Source organism: Schistocerca gregaria, chromosome 9 (assembly GCF_023897955.1).
Source record: "Schistocerca gregaria isolate iqSchGreg1 chromosome 9, iqSchGreg1.2, whole genome shotgun sequence".
Lineage (NCBI taxonomy): Eukaryota > Metazoa > Arthropoda > Insecta > Orthoptera > Acrididae > Schistocerca > Schistocerca gregaria.
In genome coordinates this window covers 203,045,842-203,058,675 of record NC_064928.1, presented here as the reverse complement: position 1 = coordinate 203,058,675, position 12,834 = coordinate 203,045,842, and the positions used below count along the sequence as shown (strand labels likewise).

Sequence of the window (12,834 nt, the reverse complement as noted above, 5' to 3'; positions counted from 1 at the left end):
CAACACGTAGGCAGCGTTCATCCACTGCACTAGTAGGCGCACTGCAGTAGTAGGCCTTGGGCGGCCTGAGCGAGGCGTGTCATCGACAGTTCCTGTCTCTCTGTATTTCCTCCATGTCCGAACAACATCGCTTTGGTTCACTCCAAGACGCCTGCACACTTGCCTTGTTGAGAGCCCTTCTTGGCACATGGTAACAATGCGGACTCGAAATGGTCCAAACGGCTCTGAGCACTATGGGACTTAACATCTTAGGTCATCAGTCCTCTAGAACTTAGAACTACTTAAATCTAACTAACCTAAGGACATCACACACATCCATGCCCGAGGCAGGATTCGAACCTGCGACCGTAGCAGTCCCGCGGGTTCGGACTGCAGCGCCTAGAACCGCACGGCCACCGCGGCCGGCGCGGACTCGATCTAACCGCGGCATTGACTACAGACAAAACGAGTCGTGTACCTCCTTCCTTGTGGAATGACTGGAACTGATCGGATTTCGGACCCCTTCCGTCCAATAGGCTCTGCTGATTCATGGTTGTTTACACCTTTGGCCGGGTTTAGTGACATCCCTGAACAGTCAAAGGGACTACGTCTGTGATGCAATATCCACAGTCAACGTCTATCTTCAGCAGTTCTCCGAACTGGGGTGACGCAAAACCTTTTTTTTATGTGTATATATTACTCGGTCGTCTTTCCACTTCGTTGACGCAAGCTGCAACCCTCTGCTGCTACAGGGCATCTAATTGTAGCCTGTAACGTGACGGTTTGTAAGTTAACGATGTCGTCGCGTGAGGAATAGCTTTTCTTTTTTCAGTTTTCTGACTGGTTTGATGCGGCCGGCCACGAGTTCCTCTCACCTCACATCAGCACCTGCACGTCCTCAATTATTTGCTGGATGTATTCCAATCTCTGTCTTCCTCTACAGTTTTCGCCCTCACAAGCTCCCTCTAATACCATGGAAGTCATCCCCTGATGTCTTAACAAATGTCCTATCATCGTGTCCCTTCTCCATGTCAGTGTTTTTCACGTATTCCTTTCCCCTCCTATTCTGCGCAGGACCTCCTCATTTCTTACCCTGTCAGTCCACTTAATTTTCAATATTCGTCTGTAGCACCACGTCTCAAATGCTTCGATGGTCCTCTGTTCCTGTTTTCCCACAGTCTATGTTTCACTACCATACAATGCTGTACTCAAAACTTACATTCTCATTAACTTCTTCCTCAAATTAAGAGCTATGTTAGATACCAGTAGACTTCTCATGGCCCACGAATGTCTATTTTGCTAGTGCTAGTCTGCTATTGATGTCGTCCTTGCTCCGTCCGTCGCTGGTTGTTTTGCTGCCTATGTAGCAGAATTCCGTAACTTCATCTACTTCGTGACCATCAGTCCTCATGTTAAGTTAGATTAGGAAACTGAAACCATGAATTCCAATGTTTAGTCCATATACGGAGCTCCCTCTTCTTCACCGTGACAATATCAGACAAGATGTGACTGCTGGGACATCTCCAACAATCCACAACTTCATTCACTGTCATAGATCGATGCACCATATAGTCTGTAACTCAGCTCCCACCTCCGTCAACTCAAATATTTTAAAATTTCGTTACCAGAATCAAGACAATGGTCTCAGATTGGTGTTGGGACCGGCGTAACAGAGGATTTGAACCGACTGAATTTTAGGAAATTTAATTTGGTAGCCACTCTCTGCTGCATGACTGATTTTTTTTTTAAAAAATTTCAGACTTCTTTTCTGAATGATTCCAGGTTTTACACATACAATAAGCGAGAACGGACATTGAAAATTAGTATATATATACAGTGTGGTCAGAAAATGTCTGAAACGCTTGTATGGATGTTCAGGGCAGGTTGTACTGAGATACGAATGTTACAAAAAAAAAATCTATACGTTGCGACGTTTCCGAGTTATTTAGCATTGAAGTTAGCCAATCAGATCGTCGCACGCGTAAATTAGAGTTCCAGTAGCGAGACAAAGCACTCGTTGGGCAACACCGCCCCTGGCAGGCCGCTTGAATGTGAGCGCGCGACGTCCCGATTGGCTAAGTTCTACGCTAAATAACTAGGAAACGGAGCAGCGTATCGAATTTCTTTCTTAACATTTGTCTCAGTACAACCTGCCCTGTAACATCCCTACAAGCATTTCACACATTGTTCAAACAAATTTCGGGCTTGCAACCGGTCGTCGTTCAATACTTCGCACGATATTTCAACTGGGCACCTGCCAGTCATCTTCAGGTGAGCCGTCGCAGACTGGCGAAAACGTCCTCCGTTCCGCAATGTATAGAGTACTGTAACTATTTTGTACATGCGTCAAAAACTTCATAGATGAACCACACTTCCCGCCGGCAGCGCCCTCGCTGGTGGAATAGCAGAACTCAGTCGCCCTCCGCGTTGCTGTTTGCCACGGCCGTCGACGCACTCTGTCGTCTTCGATTTGAGCAAATCGTGGAGACGATGGGATTCCGTGCATTGTCCAGCTGGTAGCCGCTGTCACGGTTTAACAGATTTTCCGCCAGTCGTATTTCTACGGATTCTTTAATAATGGAGTCCCGGAAAGACGTTGCTGTGGACAAAATCATTGTTTTCTCATACTCCATCGAATGTTCAGTAGAAATACAACGTTCAGCAATAGCGGACTTGCTTGGCTGCAAAAGGCGGGTGTAACGTTGAAGATCAGTGAAGCGTACTTTCACGGTGCGTGTGGTTTGACCTATGTAAGCCATACCACATTGGCACGGTATCTTGTTAATTTCCGGCCTTTCGTAGTAACAGATTGTCCTTAACTGATCCCACAAGGGCCGCAATCTTTGATGGTGGGCGGAAAACCACTTTTACCTAAAATTTTCGGAGGATTCTTGCTATTTTAAACGAAGTGTTGCCAACGAAAGGAAGAAAAGCTAAAGATTGCTCCGGCATGTTCTCCTCTTTATTCACTTCCTGCTTCTTAGTTTTAACTGTTAGTACCCTGTTAATCTGCCGGATGGAATACCCATTTTTGCTGAATACTGTCTTTAGATGGGCAAGTTCTTGAGGTAAGCTATCTAGATCTGAGACAGTATGAGCTCTGTGAACAAGTGCTTTAAGCAAACTCATGGTTTGCGATGGGTGATGGCAACTCGATGCTTGCAGGTACAAATCAGTATGAGTGGGTTTCCGGTAAACTGAATGCCCTAGAGAACCATCATTCTTCCTTCGAACCAGGACATCAAGAAAGGCAAACAACCATCTTTCTCTATTTCCATGGTGAACAGGATGTTGCTATGAATGGAGTTGAGATGATGTAGAAACTCCATTAATTTATCTTCTCCATGAGGCCACACTATGAAAGTGTCATCCACATACCGCCAAAAAACTGTTGGCTTCAGGGCAGCTGATTCAAGCGCTCTCTCTTCAAAATCCTCCATAAAAAGGTTGGCCACCAAAGGAGACAGGGAGCTACCCATGGCGACACCGTCAGTCAGTTCAAAATATCCTTGATTAAACATAAAATAAGTTGAGGAAAGGGCGTGCCTGAACAAAGCAGTGATATCAATAGGAAACATGTTACCAATCAGTGTCAAAGAATCTGCAAGAGGAACTTTTGTAAAAAGTGAGATCACATCAAAACTTACTAGAAGGTCTACATTGCAATGACGAAGAGCCCCCAGTCTATTGATAAAATCAGCTGAGTTTCGTATGTGATGTCAGCACTTGCTTACGAAAGGTCTCAGTAAGGAAGCGAGATGTTTAGCTAAATCATATGTAAAAGCTCCAATGTTGCTCACTATTGGACGTAGAGGAAGACCCTCTTTATGAATCTTTGGAAGGCCATACAGTCTTGGAGGTACACAATCATGTGGTCTTAACCTCTTGGTCTCTTGCGGTAAGGAGGAGGAATTTAATAGTGCAGAAGTTTTTCGTTGCACACGTCCTGTAGGATCGTAATCAATCCTCCTATAGGTAGAGTCACTTAGCAGACCATACATCTTATCTTTATACACACCACGAGGTAACAAAACAGTTGCATTACCTTTGTCAGCTTTCAATACCACTACGTCAGGGTCCTCTCTCAGATTTCGTAATGCAGCCCTTTCTGCAGAGGTTAAATTACTGAGTTGAGTAGGAGCCTTCAACAGAGCACGGCAAGTTTCCCCTTCTTATTTCGTGTGCACCATGCAAAGGAAGACGTCGTACAGCTTCTTTACCACCACTCAAAATACTTATTAATGGCGGTGCTGTAGGTGTAGGTGCAAAATTGAGTCCCTTGCTTAACATTTCACACATTTTCTGATCACCCTATATTGGTGTCACATCAAAGTGTTGCGTCCTCTCTGCAAGAAACGCTGAAAAATAAAACTCGTAATACAATGAATAGTGGAATAAGTATGTGGAGTGGTTAAATAACAGAGAAGCACTTAAGCAACTCAAGATAGTCTATTGTGAAATCATTACAATTATTCTTCACAGTACTTACTCGCCCATAGCTGAAAACAAAAAGAACATGTGCGAACAGCCAAGCTTCTCCTAGCTGCTCTGGAGGAGGAGGAGATTAGTGTTTGACGTCCCGTCAACAACGAGGTCATTAGAGACGGAGCGCAAGCTCGGGTGATGGAAGGATGGGGAAGGAAATCGGCCGTGCCCTTTCAAAGGAACCGTCCCGGCATTTGCCTGAAGCGATTTAGGGAAATCACGGCAAACCTAAATCAGAATGGCCGGAGACGGGATTGAACCGTCGTCCTCCCGAATGCGAGTCCAGTGTGCTAACCACTGCGCCACCTCGCTCGGTATAGCTGCTCTCAAATGATTGAAAGGTTGCATCTTCTTTCATTACACAGGCAGCACAAATATGAACATCGACTCTGTGGTCGCAATCTTTATATAAATGTTTTACACAAAAGATAGTTGTTTAGGAAGGGGGTAATACAAGTCCCAACTTGGTTCCACCCGACTTTCATCTGTTTCCAGGACTTAAAGAACACCCTCGAGGACAAAATGGTTCAAATGGCTCTGAGCACTATGGGACCCAACTTCTGAGATCATCAGTGCCCTAGAACTTAGAACTACTTAAACCTAACTAGCCTAAGGACATCACACACATCCATGCCCGAGGTAGGATTCGAACCTGTGACCGAAGCGGTCGCGCGGTTCCAGACTGTAGCGCCTAGAACCGCTCGACCACCCAGGCCGGCTCCTCGAGGACATCATCTTGATAGTGCTGAAGTGGTGCAGTACAGGTCAGGCTGTGGCTCCGTCAACAGAGTCGACACATTCTGTAGTGAGAGTCTTCCTTTGGGAGAAATGTGTTCTTCGCCAGGATGACTATGTTGAGAAATAAATATGTAGACGTCAAGCATAAAGATGTAGACTGTTAATGAAGTTTGTTTTACTTAAAAAATGGGTTATGGGTTTTGACATAGAGAACTCAGGGACAATACTATTCTGGAAGCCCTCGTACTTCTCTCCTCCAGAATTAGATTCAGCACTACCTAATTTGTTGCGCATATTTATCTCCAGCATCCTCTTTGGCGCAGTATTTAAAAATACATTCTCTTCTTGTCTGAATTATTTATTATTCAAGTTTCATTTCCGTCAAATAGTGCAATCTAGACTAATACGTGCAGAAAATACTTCCCAATATTTAAATTTATCTTAGATCTTGCTGTTACCACTATGCGTTTTTACCTTCTCTATTTCAATCGCCGGCCGATGTGGCCGAGCGGTTCTAGGCGCTACAGTCTGGAACCGCGCGACCGCTACTGTCGCAGGTTCGAATCCTGCCTCGGGCATGGATGTGTGTGATGTCTTTAGGTTAGTTAGGTTTAAGTAGTTCTAAGTTCTAGGACGACTGATGACCTCACATGTTAAGTCCCATAGTGCTCAGAGCCATTTGAACCATTTTTTGTTCGTTGATGATGCTGTGGCGTACAGGAAGTTGCCAAAGGTAATTGACAGTAGTCTGATACAAGATGACCTAGACAAAGTTAGTGGTTCATGTGATGAATGACAGCTAGCTCTAAGTGTATAAAAATGTAAGTTAATGCGGATGAGTAGGGAAAACAGACTTGTAATGTTCGGGTACAGCATTAGTAGTGTCCAGCTTGACACAATCACGTAGTTTAAATATCTGGGTATAAGTAGCGAAGAGATATGAAATGGAACGAGCATTTGTGAATTATGGTAGGGAAGGCGAATGGCCGACTTCGGTTTATCGGGAGAATTTTGGGAAGGTGTGGTTCATATGAAAAGTAGACCATATATATGATGCAAAACTTGCTTCGAGAGCTAAAGTTGGAATCCCTGGAGGGAGGAAGAAGACATTCATTTCTACTACAGAAAAAGTTTAGAGAACCGGCATTTGAAGCTGACTGCAGAACGATTCTACTGCAGCCAACATACATTTCGTGTAGGGACCACAAAGATACAAGAAACAAGGACTCATATGGAGGTATGTATACGACAAGAAACTAATGAGACTAATTTTCTTTGCAAGACGTGGCAACCCTGCAGGCTTGCGTAAGCACAATATCTTTGACCTTGGACTATAAGCCGCTTCTAGTCCAAGTGGCACATCGATGCAACTGCTCAGTGATCAGTTGTGCTGTAGTAAGTTAACACATGTTTGTGTCTCTCGTCACGGAAATGGAACCGCATAATGTTGCTCAATGGTATACCATTTCTTTTTGCGTTAAATGTGGTGAAAACGCGACGACAAGTTACGTTAAGCTTCAGAAGGGTTTTGGAGAGGAGGTTATTTCAAGACAATGGTCTCAGATTGGTGTTGGGACCGGCGCAACAAAGGATTTGGACCGATTGAATTTTAGGAAATTTAATGTGCATATCGTGATTTGGTAGCCACTCTGTGCTGCATGATTTATAAGAAAAAGCTTAGTGAAGGCAGAGAGAATATTGAAGATGAAGACCGCAGTGGACGACCATCAACCTCATGGAGGGATGTCAACTTGGCCAGGGTGCGTGAACTCGTACGATCTGATCGAAGATTATCCGTGAAAATGATTGCAGAAGAACTGAACATCAATAGAGACACGGTTCGTCTAATAATAGCTGAAGATCTTGGTATGAGAAAGATTTGTGCAAAAATGGTCCCCAAAAATCTCGAACCATAACAGCGACAAACACGGGAAAATGTGGCAGCCGATCTGTTAGAGCAAACGGAAATCAGTCCAGAATTGTTCAGCCGTTTTGCCATTGGTGATGAAAGTTGGTTTTTACATGCGATCCAGAGACAATACGCCAAAGTTCGCAATGGTGTTCAAAGCGATCACCCAGACCAAAAAGGTCGTATGTCAAAGTCAAAAGTGAAATCCATGCTTGTGTGCTTCTTTGATTCCAAGGGAATTGTTCATAAAGTGTGGATGCCTCCTGGACAAACAGTTAACGAGTATTACTACAAAGAAATTTTAAAAACACTTTGTGTGGTGTGCGTCTGTAAGACCTTCGGTTACATGACTTGTCGCTCTAGCGAAGTAGGCAAGTGTCAGCAATATGGCTCGTGGTCTTGTCATGGTGTGATTATCTTCTGCCATTAGGTCAGACGATAGAAATGCCACTTGCACTCTTAGAGTAGCAGATTGACAGTGACCAACTTTAAACAGAACGTCATTAATTTTCACACACATTTATTAAAATAATAACAATCATAAACTTTACTTAACTTGATTCTGGATGCTATTTACAATTGACAATCTGAAGTTCCTTTGGTCTTGGTACATTTATCTTATTCTCACATACCTCTGATATTTGAAAAAGTGTCTATACATTTACCTTACTGTGGCAGACGGAAACTTGACTATAGACTGGTACTGACAAATGTAGACTAATGCAGACTGACTAATCGGAGGTCTGTACACTCGTTATAATTCCTCACGCATTCAGGTATCACAGCGCGAGTGTGATCCGCGAGGAGAAAAGGTTCTACGTTAGCAGCAATCTCATTGGCTGCATTACATATTAATACATGGAGCGGCAGAAGCAGAATTTGGTCCGTCTCTAAGACAGCGCCATCTTGTAGTGTGGAGACGGACGAGCGCTGCGCCGGCGCTGCTGTGCTTAGCGGGGCACGCTCTAGTGGGAAAGTTGTGTACGTGCTGACTACGTGGAACTACGTACACAACACTTCGTAAAATAGTTCTTAGTGTCCGTGCCAACATTGCTGATAATTAGATTTTGCATCATGATAATGCCCCATCCCATACTGCTCTGTACCGAGCGAGATGGCGCAGTGGTTAGCACACTGGACTCGCATTCGGGAGGACGACGGTTCAATCTCATCTCCGGCCATCCTGATTTAGGTTTTCCGTGATTTCCCTAAATCGCTTCAGGCAAATGCCAGGATGGTTCCTTTGAAAAGGCACGGCCGATTTCCTTCCCCATACTTCCCTCACCCGAGCTTGCACTCTGTCTCTAATGACCTCGGGACGATAAACACAAATCTCCTCCTCCATACTCCTGTCAGTACAGCAATTTTTAACCTCAAAACAATTTTCAGTACTACTACAGTGACCTTATTCACCAAATCTCGTTCCATGCGACTTTTTTCTATGTCTAAGAGTGAAAACGGTGGTCAAGGGACTCCATTTTCAAACAACACAAGATGTCCAAAAAGCTGTGATGAGGATCTTGGAGGATTTTACAAAAGACGTGTTCCAGAAATGTTACCATCAATGCAGACACGCTGAAAAAAGTGTGTGCAATCAGAAGGGAATTAATTTGAAGAACACAACAGTAAACTTGACTAAAACGGTAAGTAACTTTTTTTTCACATCAGTCTCATTACTATATTGTCGCACCTCGTAGATAGTCGTTTCTCCCTCGCTCTTCTGCGAGTGGAATGGGGAAGGAAGCGACTAGTTGTAGTACATAGTACCCACCACCACGCACCTTACTGTGGCTTGCGGAGTATGTATGTAGACGTAGATGTACCTATTTGGTAAAACATCACGCTCTGCATCTCAGTCGTGCTGTGTTGCATACACGCTGCAACAACGCCCTTAAACGCAAACTTTTTTATTGCCCCTTATACAAACTCCTGGTATAAGCTATTCGTTATAATGAAAATAGTATAATTCACACTAGTAAAACATGCACCATAGTGTCACACTGGAGAAACAGTCTGAACAGTCCAATAATGTTTGTATTTCTAAGAAATAGACGATCCAGCCAAGTAAATTATTTTATAAATATTTACAATGTCACATGGGTCCATCTGTCGAGGTGTCAGTTCTTAAACCGACAGCAGATTTTAAAAAAGTTTTATGCCACAATATTGCACTCCTTTCTTTGCCGAAGATAGATTTACTAGTACTGCAGATTATTTTTCCTGTTTGCGTTGTGCCTACACAAAGGCAGCGTTCTTGTGCTCACACACGTCATAGTTCTCATTCAGAGAAATAGTAATACTAGATCGATAACAATGAGAGCAATAACAAAGCTTCTAAGCACGTGCAGTATAATCAGTGTGGCCAATCACGTCTCATAAGTAAAGGGTGACACACGGGAGACGGACGGTTTTAAACTGCGTAGTACTGAGGGCGCGGTGGTGGGAGATGGTGGTGGTGGGGAGAGTTCTGATCCACACAAGACGTCATTTCATTTACTCAGTCACTATGGAGCAGTGGGACTTGCAACGCCGAGTGTTTTTCTATGACAGTTTCGTGAAAAGTGCTGAGTCTATTATTGCTATGCAGCGATTTTTTCGTGCGCGGTTTAATGTCGGCCGACGTGGAGCTGTTCCGAGTCGTAACACAATCCTCAGATGGGTGGAAAACTCCAGATCAACTGGAAGCATAATGGATAAGAAGCATCCTGGCCCGAGACGTAGAGTAACGACACCAGAAAATGTTCGAAGGCAAGCGGCAGTCAGAAGCCCAGGACTGTCAGCTAGACGTCATGCTAGTGAGTTACGAATCGGTTAGACGAATTTTGCATAAAGAATTAAAATTCCATCCCTACAAAATGCTCATTGTCCAACAACTTAAAGAAACTGATTTTGCTGTACAAGAAGACTTCGCTTACTGAATGCAAGTAATTTTGGGATCGAATGAAATTATATTGATGAGCGATGAAGCTCATTTTCACTTAAACGGAACCGTGAAAAAGAAAAACCTACGTTACTGGGCTCCAGAGCATCCACACCCTATCCGCCAGCGTCCTCTACACTGAGTCCGATGTGCTCTTGGCTCTGTTGGCACTATTTGACTTAATTTTTTTTTTTTTTTTGAAGAGAACGTGGCCGCAGTTACTGTTAATTCGGTTCTTCTCATTCGTATACTTGAAACATCCTTGAAACTAGAACTAAGAAGACGAAGAATCCATTTAAAACGCGTTTGGTTCCAACAGGATGGGGCAACATCGCACACCGCAAACACTTCAATGACAGTTCTTAGACGCATGTTTCCTGGCCGGATTACCTCACGTTTTGGCAATGTTCCTTGGCCTCCCAGGTCTCCCGACTTGTCAGTATGTGCCTTTTTTCTGTGGGGGTACCTTAAGAACTGTGTCTAAAACCACAAACGACGAAATTTGGACGAGTTGAAGAATGCAGTCATTCAAGATATTGCTGCCATCCCTCAGAGACTTTAGTCCGTGTGATGGAGGTTTTTAAGAAGAGACTTGAGTCCTGCATTCTAAATGACATCACCTTGACGACATTATTTTTCACAAGTAACAGTGTTAACTAAAATGGCTAATAGTGAGCTTTGATTTTTTGTAAATAAACATGCATTCATTTTAATGTTGGCTGAGTATTATTTTATTAAAAACTGTCCATCTCCCGTGTGTCACCCTGTATTTGGCCATTAATTCCTGAACGTGCTTCAAGCTTTTGACTGAAATGTGACCATCATCCCTTTGTTACAGAGCAGCTCCCGAGCCAGAAAACCTACCACTGTAGCAGAGGTGGTAGTTTTGAACGACTGCTGCTGTGGACTGTCCCTTGAGACGGGCGCCACCATCGCAGGTGTCTTGTTTTTGGTGAGTGCATTGGAAAAGAAACCATGATAGCGATTAGAGTAGTTCACCTCGGTGCTGTACTTCAGTAGCGATCTAGTTTCCAATTTCACCTGGTAATTGTGAGATTTAAAACTTTCCCGGCCTACATATTGTTCCACAAAATTTCGGGCGAACTACTCGGACTTAAGTTATTGCAGCTGCAAAGTTATGACTTGTTGGTCAGTTTTGTCGTAGTTTCACTTTTTACAAATGTACCTCTTGTGGACTCACTATACCTCATTGGCGATAGGTTTGGAGCTGACATTACAGCGCTGTTTGAGCACACCCTCTCCTCTACATATTTTTCATTTAACGAGTTTTATGAGCAATCAGACGGCGTCACCGTGGGGCGTCCTTTGTCTTCCCTGGTGGCCAATCTTTTATGGAAGATAATGAGGAGCGAGCACTTTCCTCAGCCACTTTTAAAATAACAGTATTTTAGCGATATGTTGATGCTACTTTTATGATTTGGCCTCATGGTTTGCATCGTCTGCGAGAGTTCCTACAACATCTGAACTCATACATGAAAACATAAAATTTACTATTGAGTTGGAGAAGGAGGGTTGCCTGCCGTTCTTATGCGTATTGGTGCGACGTTAAGAGAGATGGCATACTTGGTCATTCGGTATATAGAAAGCCCACTCACATAGGCCTTTACTTGCAAGCCGCTAGTTGCCACCATCCGGCACAAACGATGGCTGTTTTGAAGACATTTATTCACCGAGCCCACGTCATCACTGACACTGATAGTTTGCAAACCGAACTGGAGCACCTGCAGACTGTATTTCTGAAGAATGGGTATTCGTCTCAGCAAGTGGAGAGAGCGCTGCAGACCTGTAAACGACGGAGCAAAGAAGAGGAAGAGGCCTTTAAAACGACTGCCTATTTACCATATATTGCTAATATTTTAGCGCAAATAGGCAGATTACTAAGAAAACATAAAGTGAAAGCAATCTTTCGCCCTCATTCAAAAATTTCGTAGCTGTTGGGATCTGCCAAAGACGACCTAGAGCTGCGCAAGGCAGGTGTGCACAGGATTCCGTGTGAATACGGCAAATCTTATATAGGGCAAAGACGCGTACTGTGCACGATCGTATTGTAGAACATCAGCGGCATACTCACCTTCCTCAGCCTTGTAAGTCTGCCATCGCCGAACACTGTATTTCCACTGGTCATGCCATGAATTACAATTAGACAAAAATTGTGGCCCATACGTATAACTTTTGGAGTTCTATTATTGATGAATCCGTGGAAATACGGCTGTCTGACAATGAGTCTCTTATTAATCGTGACGGCGGTTACCAACTGAATTCGGCATGGAATCCAGTCGTCGAAAAACTTCGTGTCCTCCGTATCCGGCGTAGTTCTGTGATGGAACCGCGGGAATACAATCGAATTGATATCGATGCGGCGAGTTCCCACCGCGTAGGGCGCGCGGCGCAGCAGAATCGAACGCGCAACGCCAAGTGAATCCATCACGCATGTGCTGCAGGGGCCTTAAATACCAGAGCTCAGGGACTTTTCACCCAGGCGATCACTGTAGGTAAAATCACCCCTTCCTTGGGTCTCCTCGACTTCTATCTCACCGTGTATGGCCGTCATATCGCCCTCACCCCAACCCCTTGAGTAACTTGGCGTCACCCTTGACCGTTGCTTCTCCTGGACCCCCATCTCCGGACAATCCAAGCCAAGGCACACTCCCGACTCCATCTCCTCAAGCTCCTTTCTGGCCGCACATGGGGTCTGGATCCCTCCATCCTCCACACCTATAAATGCCTCATCCGCCCTACTCTTCGCTGCACCCACCCTGCCTGGATCTCCGCTCCCCCTACC

General features: G+C 44.3%; 1 protein-coding gene across 2 annotated transcripts in view; it reads left to right on the top strand.

Moving 5' to 3' along the window:
- LOC126291807 (uncharacterized) overlaps positions 1-12,834 on the top strand; it is a 108,752-nt gene that overhangs the window by 45,437 nt on the left and 50,481 nt on the right. For both annotated transcript variants that reach the window (XM_049985504.1, XM_049985503.1), the window contains exon 4: positions 10,870-10,983. In XM_049985504.1, the coding sequence (XP_049841461.1) occupies positions 10,870-10,983 (114 nt within the window). The remainder of the gene's footprint in view (positions 1-10,869; positions 10,984-12,834) is intronic.